This window comes from Centruroides sculpturatus, unplaced genomic scaffold (genome assembly GCF_000671375.1).
Source record: "Centruroides sculpturatus isolate CEXI.00-Female unplaced genomic scaffold, Cexi_2.0 scaffold1149, whole genome shotgun sequence".
Taxonomy (NCBI): domain Eukaryota; kingdom Metazoa; phylum Arthropoda; class Arachnida; order Scorpiones; family Buthidae; genus Centruroides; species Centruroides sculpturatus.
The window spans coordinates 23299-33870 of NW_019385309.1; the positions used below are offsets into that span (position 1 = coordinate 23299).

Sequence of the window (10572 nt, forward strand, 5' to 3'; positions counted from 1 at the left end):
AAAAGCCATCATGGACAATAAAATTCTAAATGCAAAGAAATGTGGGTGATATTTTAAGAGGTCATTGTGATTTCATACAGATGTGGCCACTAGTCATTTACTGTAATCTTATTTTCTAAACACCCTGATGATATCCATCATAACATGATTGAAAAAAACAGTAAAATGGAATAGTAAATAAAACAAAAGTTTTATTTATAAATACAAAATTAAGTCAGAGAATCTTCACATCTGATGTACTCTCCAATGTCTGCCTGATGAAAAACGACAATGGCCATTGGATCCGAAGTGCGGACGTCCATGGTTGATTTGGCCGACACTCCAAATCCCTACAAAATATAAAAGATACTCTCCTTTTTAATTTATTGATAATTTCTAGAACATGAAATAAAGAAAAAGGAAAAACAAAATACATATTACTCATTATAAACTGAAAAATTATCATATTGATTAGGTCATAATTATACGTAAAAATGTAATTTATGATTCAGATTTTGATTTCATATTATTAAATTTATTTTAAAAATTATTTTTATATTTTGTAAACTTACAACAGGAAGTCCACTCATAGTACAAACAATTACACCCTGATATTTTTCTGTATTGTCCGTAATCCTTGCAAGACCAGACTTCATCACATGATTACCATAAAGAAATTGCTGTTCTGAATTTGGTTTCAACCAAACTTTATGCTAGAAAGAAACAAAGTTTTCTTCAATTAATGAAATAAAATATCAATTTCCAAAAACTAAGGTAAGGCTTTTTCTTATAACCAAGTAAAGCATATGACTTGGACTCAATTTAATTAAGTATTATATTAAATTTAAATGGCAAAGTTACAAAATCAGTATTCCAGAGATGCTGAAATTACCATCAATTAAAAATATAATAATAATTACCTTTGCATAAGGAGCCAAGTAATCTAATGCTGTTATGTGTAGATGAAATTTTCTTGTTTTTGTGAATTTTCCAAAGCAGGTTCCAAAACTAATTAAGTTTTCTCTACTTATGTTATATGCTAATTTCAATATCTGCTCACTGTAAAATAATATTTTATGTATTTAATAAATACTAATATAAATTGATAGCAAGAAAGAAAGAAATAAAATATATTAAAATTAATCAAAACTAATAAATGAGTTTCAGTGGATAAACTGTGGTTTTATTTTGTTTTCAATACAATTTGTTTCATTTAGGTTCTGTTCTGCTCAATGCTATCTTCCAATTGTCATCTATATGTACAGTCAAACCTGTGTATAATGAAACTCCAAGGGACCAAATGACTCTTCCGTAGTAGACGGGTTTCTGCTATATACAGATTACCTTACTACAGGTATCCCTTGATTAATGCAATTAATAAATTTCTCAATGCTACCACGTATATTAAAATTGCATTAATCAAATACAGTGATACCTCAGTACTCGACCAAACAATCACCACATGCTACAACAGATTTTCAGTTAATAACAATTATTATTATTTTAACTTTAATTTTTTCATTCATCTGTAAAAAGTCCTCTAAGTTAAAAATGAGTAACCAATTTAAAAATATAATAAAACCTTATAGCTGCCTACTTTTGTCAGACAAAATTATGAATAAAACGAGTTGAATTGAGTATAAGTGAAAAAAAAACTGCATGCGGAAAACAATCATCAGCATGTTTTACAACCATTTCAAGTGGATGAAGTGTTTCAACAATACATATCTGTGACACACTAAGATTTGTTGCAAGTTCACGAGTTGTTATTCGTCAATCCTTTCTTCCCACACTTTCTCATCAACAGCTTTTGGGAGCCTATACATTTTGTATTCTTCAGTTCAAAATTTCCCAAATGAAACTTTCAAAACCATATTTGACACATTTGGAGTTTAGAAGCATCTTCCCCACAAATGGTACAAGTATTTTTTACTGTATAGCGTGATAGCCTTTACAAAACTTAAAATGCACATCAGGCATATTTTACATGCTTTTATCTGCAGACATTTTGACTTGACTTTATTCAAACGAAATGTGATATAAAAAAGTTTAAAATAAGCTTCAAAACAAAGAACACAATCTCACATCAGGAATAATATGTTAAATATATGATGTAATTACAAGACGTGATAGTTATGTTAAATAAAAACTGCTGTTAATAAAAATATGCAAAAACATTCCGTTTAAATCCTAATAAAATTAGTGTAATATTAGTTGTATAAATAAAGTATTTTGCTATTCTGTATTGCTTATGTGTATTTTTTGACTTTTTTTAATGATTTATACAAGCTAGGCTTGTAAAATTCTTGTTAAATTTGTGTTAAATCAGATAAAGATACCCATTTTTCCGTTACATGGTCCAATTTTCCTTTCCATTTCCTCAATATACAGGTTCTGTTATAGACAGGTTTGACTGTATAAATATTTAAAATGCAGAATTTCATTTCTTTGAGACATCTTGGTCCAAAAAAACTTTTATTTGATTTATTTTACAATCAAATCCATTTAATATTGCATCTGTAATACTGTCAGAATAGAGTGTCATTAGGAGTTCAATACATGAGCATGAGAGATTTGATGAAAAGGCTTCAATTGCACCAGTACATGTATGTCTACTGTATATGTTCATGGTAGCTGAGAATTCTTGATAAAGTATCATTTTATGATACCTGTCTTTCCTTAATCTCAAGTTAGAAAGATGAAATCTAAGACCAGATAAACCTTATGGGCAGGAAGCCACAATTAACTATATATGAACTTCTGATGAAAACTGGAAGTTGCATTATTTCAATTCAAGACTTTTCCCCTGAAAACAGCAATAGAGTCATGCCAGTCATCTATTAACTAACAGAAAAGTATGGCATACAGGGGCAAGACACTACAGTACTAATTTGAGGTGGAGAGCCTATATTTTAAATTAAAAAATTAATGATATGATTAAAAATTGCAGTCCGGCATTATGACGATGTCACAATAAATAATTGCTTGTTGATATCTAAATTTATCAAAGTATCCATTTTCTAAGAAATTTCTTTAGATTAATTAAATACTTTTTAATTAGTATTAAGAAGTATTTTTCATACTTCACATTTTATCAATAGTAAAATTTTACCAACCTCACAACACTGGGTATTAGTGTTGCCACCTTTTCAAAATTGTTGACCCAGACAATAGGTTTGTTCCAACACAAATCTCTGACTAATTTGAATTTGAAACCATATAAGGCATGTGCAATGTCATTATTTTACAGCCAAGAACTGAATAATGTGCATGCCAGTTTTAAACCAGTTATGGCCTTGTGTTGGAACAGACCTAATATTTGCCATAGATATTTACAAGTTAGAATTTTAAAAGTACATTTTCTGTCACTCTTAAGATCAGACTATGCAGATGCAAGCGAGCGAGCAAATTTTCCGAGAAAGTGAGAATATGTGGCAAGAAGAAGCAAATATCAAACCCTGTCAGATATGTATGAGAACCAAAAATTCGCTCACGCCAGCGAGATTTCTCGCTTCTCGCTTGTGCATGTTTTTCTTTGCGAGAACTATATCACTCGCAACCTCTTGCTTGCTCACTACTAAATTTGCATCTACATTGTCACACCCTTAGCCTAGGGATAAGTTTGAGTGGGGGGGTGTAAAGTTAAAGTGTTTACAAACATCGCTACACCTGATATATAATAAAGCTACACACCAACCGAATGCCGAAAATCTATCGGGCTAGTATAAGGCTAATTATTAAATGAATTACGTAACCAATTTGGCTTTAGAGGTAAGCGTTAGGTGCCATTTCTTATTAACATTAATAATTATAAATAAATTAATTAATTTAAATAATTTAGAACCGCTGGGAGAAAAAATCGGCCCGAAGCTGGACTCGAACCCACAACTCCTGCTTACCGTGTAGATGCATTGCCAGTTACGCTATCCGGACCTCCAGTCCAATCTCCTCTTCCAGCATATATAACCGTCGATGGTTACATAGTTAGCTTATATACTCTGGAAGAGGAGATCGGACTGGAGGTCCGGATAGCGTAACTGGCAACGCATCTGCACGGTAAGCAGGAGTTGTGGGTTCGAGTCCCGCTCCGGGCCGATTTTTTCTCCCAGCGGTTCTAAATTATTTAAATTAATTAATTTATTTATAATTATTAATGTTAATAAAAAATGGCACCTAACGCTTACCTCTAAAGCCAAATTGGTTACGTAATTCATTTAATAATTAGCCTTATACTAGCCCGATAGATTTTCGGCATTCGGTTGGTGTGTAGCTTAAAGTGTTTAACCATTAAAATAAAATACTCGCAAATATTTTTATAAATTTATTTTGTTTTATCATAATTTCACAATTTCTATGAAAACTGGACAAATTAATAATCAATCTGAACCACGAATTTAAAAACCGGCTTGTCCAGGGGAAAACCAGCCTGGTGGCAACTCTACTGGTATACAGGCAGATAGCACTAAATGTATCAATAGCCGGTACGTAGTACCAGCAATTGCTCAGTAAATACAATTGTGTTCAGTCACTATATGCATACCATACTAGCACTAATTTTTTTTTACAAAAAAAAAATGCATACTGCACATAATACTTCTAAACATATGTAACATTTATTTAAATTTAAATAAGGTTCTCTAATACAAAACATAAAAGGTAATTTTACTTATCATTGTTTTTTAATGTATAATCATTAAATTGTGATAACAAATTATATGTATGAATAATTAAAGTAAAAATTTGATTTAAAAAAAAAAAGTCATTTTTGTCTTATGCTCACACACATATGTTTAATCTATTGTAATTAAATTGATGAAAACTATAATTTAAGTAGCTTTTCTTACCTGGTATAATATACTCTGTCTTTATGGTACCGAAAACAATAAATTCCATCAGGACGATCCACCAAGAGCTTGATATTCTCACCAATACTAAAAGATTTATCAAATTATTTATAAAGTTTAAACAATTAATTAATATATGAATAATTACAAAATAATATGTTTCAATTTACTGCATAAAACTTCTGGTAAATCTAGAATTAAATTTTAAGACTTTCTAAAGATTTAATATCTAAAAACAACTTAAACGCACCTTTAAACAAAAGATAAATATTAACGTTTTATAACAAATCAGATTTTGTTGATAAAATTTTAATCATTATATAAGACTAAAACATTGATCATTAATCAAAGCTCTAAGGCAGAAATTCTTAATTTTTGGACTTTGGAGATTTGTCCTTTCATCTATCCATAAAACTAATTTTAGATCTCAAACTAAAAACCACGATTAAATGATAATGTATCTGTCAACTTAGAATTGCTAAATTATATTTAAGAAATTTAGTTTGTCAGCCTACAAAATACAAACTCATTACTATTTAAAATATAATACAATAGAGGAAAGTGTGTTTCACAAATCTTGGTCACACTGTTCTGATACACAGTAGCAAGGACAAGTCTACATTAGTAGTCAATGGACACAGATTCTACGAATTAACAGAATCAGAAGCACATCTCAATCACCAGCTTTTATACACACTAAGTACTCTAGAGCAGTGTTTTTCAATCTTTTTCTCATTGTGGATGGGTAAAATTATGGATAAATTTACATAGACCAGTAATTATATGCAACTATGAATTAAGCTTGTTTATTATGCTTAATACAGTAGAATCTCATTTTAATGGATTGCGGAACACCAGATTTTTTTTCCAGACACTGCCAAATCAATTAATTTTACCTCCTTTTAGTGGATCCATTATCTGGAATAAGTCTTTTCCTACCCAAATCTATTGTAAACTTCTCATTTTTTCACTGTTTAATTAATATTTGCGTATTTCTAGAAATCTCTAGAGTTTGATGATGCACTTGTTACATTTGGGATATGTACAATTGAGGAATTGTACAAAGAGAGTTGGCTGGCTGATACGATTGAGGAGGAGTCACTAGTGAACACACTGTCGCTGGTTCAAGTGTAGTGCTGAAATTTAGCAAGGCCATCGAGTATTTCCAAGTTGTGAAGACCTTCCAGATGAGTTTAAGCATAAACAAACAGGCTGTACTTTACACAACATTGCTAATATCAAGCAGTGTTGTGTTCAATAGACAGAAAAGTGACATCGAAAGAAACCAAGATGGACAAGTTTTTTAACAAATTGTGAAGTCAAGCAAAGTGCTAGTGAGCATATGTAATTTGACTCTTCTTATGCTTACAGGATGTACAGTTTTCAGCTTTGTTGTACACATGTATGGCATAATATACATGTACATTACAAACATATGTATTTCTATAGTATAAAGAATAGAGATCTCAAGAGACTGAATAATTTCAAGTACTGGTTTTTCTTGTATATCAGGGTTAAAAAACAGAAATTTTTTCAAATAACGGATATTTTCTTGAGTGCAGGAAATCCATTGTTCAATACAATGAATTCTTGGAACAACGGATAATTTTTGGCAGCCTGAGTGATCCATTAAAACAAAATTCTTCTGTATATAATTGTTTATCTGAAGTTATTGTATATAACAAAGTATGCATAGTAACTCTATGGGCGACATTTAAATAGTAATCTAATCAACTGTGCCAGCATCAATACAGTCAAATGATATTTTTTTGCGGACTGACTCTATAATGCATGTATGTCCTTGTCAGGATTCATCAAATAATCTGTAATAAATATTCACATAATTCTTGAAAAAAAAAATTCTAGACTAAACTATAAATTGTTTGTCTAAGATATTTTAAATCTCTTAAATTTCTTGATAAATTTGATCAACAATTAATATTTTCTAATAAAACACTTTTATATTTTGATCAAAAAACTTTTTGAAAATTATAACATTGTACTAACTCACGACAGAGCTTTTCTATCTTTGAGACATCTGTTGCAAGTATTTGTCAAAATGTAAAAAGTACTTTTTCAAGCAATAATCTATCAAATCTAATATGGTTAGTACTTCACTTTCTGTTATTTAAAAGCATATTACAATATTTACTACAAATTAAGAGGGCAATAAATGGCATTGACTCAATATCTAGTCTGTTCTTCCTCTGAATGCAATGTAGTAAGCCACTTAATGTCATAGGTTTACCAATGTTTAGCATGCTGAGTAGGTGTGATTGTATTAAGGGAAGTAGAGAATAATTTCAAAAATTATAAAAGGCTACACCATAAATAAATCATTGATAAAAGTTATAAATATTGTTACTGTTTGTACTTAACAGTAATCCAAAATACATATATGCACCATATTTAATTTTGTTACATTTTATAAAAACCATTAACAATATAAGTGTGTTGGAATTGTATTAACAAGATTGGCCAAGCTGATCTGATGGCATGCTCCACAAAAGCAAATCAAATATTAATTTTGTTTAAAATAAATTTTACAAATTTTTGGAATCAAGTAATTGTTCAGAAGAATTTTTCACTGAATATACAGTAGGAGATGTGGTTTACAGATTCCAGAGAAACCTGGTAGCTTACAGTGACCATAAATGAAAATGTTCAGTTCCCTTTTGTGCATGCATGTGGACATTGCTAGAGTGCATTTTGCTAGGAGCTTGGAAATGGAGCTTTTGGAGTGTTATTAAGCATCAAATGTGAGAATATCACTAATAATCGTCAATCTGAAGGCACAGAGGAAGGAAAGGAGCGAATTTCCCATGTTTAAGGTGAGTTTTGAATTGTTTTTTTTTCTCGTAATTTGGCCGTGTGTTGCAACGGTGTGCAGTTGGAGTGTGCTGGACGCTTCTCTTCTTTAGCCCGGGTCTCTTAAGCACTTTATTCTTCCTGAACATCTGTGACATTAATTCTGTCACTTTATATGCATGTATGTAGGCCATGTGTCTCGTGTATAATGCACACTTCACATCTCTTTGGCCTGGGTCTCTAATGCTTTTCCCGTAGGAATCGTCCGATTTGTCTGTTTAGCCCTGGTCTCTATACATGCATGTGTCTCGCGTATAATGCGCACTTCATGTCTCTTTAGCCCAAGTCTCTATATACACCTGATCTGTAGTTGGAGAAAAGTCTGCCATCGCTCTCTATATATCTTTAGCCCAGGTCTCTATATACGTGTTTTGCATGCAACAGTGCAGTTGGAGTGTCTTCGCACACGTTCTCTCTCTTTAGCCAGGTCTCTAACACGCACTTTGCCCCCAAATAAGTGTGTGTTGTGGACATGTGCAATAAATGGATTGAACAGATCATGTGTAATGAATGGATCTAATGGATCATAATCTTGAATACATAATGTCTGACAGACACATAAAAGTCTTAACATAAGCACTTCACTACTATAGTGGAACGTGCTAAAAAACGAAATAGATCAATGAAATACAAGCCAGGTTACATCATCTATATGTTCCTATCTATGATAATCTTCATCATTGGAATGTGTGTGAATTCAGGCCAATCATGTTTTCTATGCATTGTGTTTTGCAGTTTCAACAGTCAATGATCATGAGTGATCATTACCAATCCTTGAGTCCATTATTACTGCTTTTATATTAATCTTGGTAAAACTAAGTAATCATACTTTCTTATTTTATATTATTTAAATATAAATAATATTCTTACTAATATATAATATTTTTACTTCTCCCAAAATGTCTTGAGGAGCCAAATAATTAACTTTTCAAAAAGAAAGCATCTATGTTTGTGATGAAAGTTTAAAAATCAGTCTTGAGTTAACTTTGCAATGACAATAAATGATAAAAATGTTGGTGCATTGATGCATGTGTGGAAAATATATAAATAGAACAATTTTTCAGATTAATTTTTATCTGAGATTGTTTATGTTCCCCACTGAATGAACATTATTGTCTGAAGCTGTGACATCAGCTTTCTCCCAAAAAGTCTTTTCCTGAGTCATGTCAACAGTGAAAACAATGATGTTCCAACAGCAGTAATTTTTAATGAACTTGTATAATTTAAAAAAAAAAAAAAAAAATTGTGCTTTATTCAATGTTTCACTTTATGGCTAAACAATTGATTCCTGATGTAATATAATTAAAAGCATCAAATTAATTTCCCATTCTTTTTTTAAAATCCACATTATGTAGGTATGTCATAAGCTAATACAAACTGCATTAGCTGATAAATAACATGGTATTTCAGTGTTACCAATAATCCACATTCTAGGCAGACAGACCACTAATTTTGCATATATTTATGTACTCTTTCTATAATTTCAGTCAATTTCTGAATGCCATGCTATACAATTCATGAAAGTATTCAAACTCATGCACAAATGGAGAAGGATGAGGTCTGACATACTACTTTGAGAATTCCAACTAGGTATACTAGATTTAAGTCCAAAGCATGAAGACATCTTAGCTTCCTTTTCCGCCATCTAGCTGCCTTCTGTACAATCATCAACACAGTCAGAAATAAAAGTATAGAAGAATGTATGGCCTATTTAACTGAGTGACAGCTTTTCTCAGCTTCTTTTTAGTAGAAGTTACTCTTAAGTATTTCATACACATACAAACGTATAAATGACCTGAAAGTAAATTCCTAACTTCTACCAAATCTTTCTTTAAGAATTGAACAGAGATTCAAATTTTTTATTGTTGATATTTAAAAGTATATTGTAACCACGTGGTAAGTACGTTTTTAACAGTACTTACCACGTGGTTAGTAACGTGTTATATTTTTCTCTGATTACTTAAATATTTATTATTATACTTACTATTTAGACAATTTTTCAAAAAATATACGTGTCTCTTCTTCGGTTAAAGGTCTCATTCTTTATTTGTACCAAAAAGTTTTAACACTAAAAACAGTAAACATAATAAATGGCACTACAACTTCCAAAATATAACTTTTTCCGGTAGATGTCGCTTCTCATAAAAATACTGTAACGCATAAACAGTATAATATAATATCTCTAATTTGGAGTCTATTTTATATTCAAAATTTCTATTTTGTGAAGACAAATTATTCTCAAATATTATTAAAAATAATAATATAAACATTTGGATTCTTGTCTATAGACTATAGATTTTGTTCATGTTTGACTCTGTCAGGTGGGCACTAAGACGGCCTGTTTTTCAGGCCTACAACGGGAGCAAATAAAACAATATATTTAATTAAAGAGACGGATCCTAAATATCCGGGACAGATCGCTCATGAAAAGTTCTGGGTTTGTGGCAACTAAGTTGTCTCATTGTAGACTCGGTCGAATCCATGATGAGTATGGAAAAAAGGCCCCCTTCTTAGTGCTTTCAGGGAGGAAAGAGCAAAAAATGAAAAAAAAAAGGTCTCTGCAGACAAATGAAACAAAGAGTGCTTTTTGGAAGAGCGCCGCTAGTCAGAAAAACTAACAAGCAGCGTCTGGTTCAGAATGAGCGGCAGATTTATGAACACTGGCTTTTTTAAACTCTTTCCCGTTCTGTGAGCATTAAGAGGGTCATTTTTAGCAAGCCCGTCATGAATTCGGCCAGGCCTACAAGGTGAGAGACGGAGCCCGACTTATCCGGACAGACCACCCCCGAAAAATTCCTGGGGATTTTTCGACCCGTTTGGATTCGATCCCGGGTCCCCAGAGCGGTAGGTTGCCACGGGCATTCGGCCGTCACTAATGGAG

At 31.6% G+C, this 10572-nt stretch overlaps 1 protein-coding gene across 1 annotated transcript; it reads right to left on the reverse strand.

Moving 5' to 3' along the window:
• Positions 1-171: 171 nt before the first annotated feature.
• Positions 172-9817, reverse strand: LOC111637467 (60S ribosome subunit biogenesis protein NIP7 homolog). The gene is made up of 5 exons (XM_023382956.1): positions 9676-9817; positions 4824-4910; positions 900-1038; positions 552-692; positions 172-329 (listed from the first exon to the last, which is right to left on the reverse strand). Exons 1-5 carry the CDS (start codon positions 9729-9731, stop codon positions 210-212), a joined length of 543 nt encoding a protein of 180 aa, XP_023238724.1. The 5' UTR covers positions 9732-9817; the 3' UTR covers positions 172-209.
• Between the last annotated feature and the right edge of the window lie 755 nt (positions 9818-10572).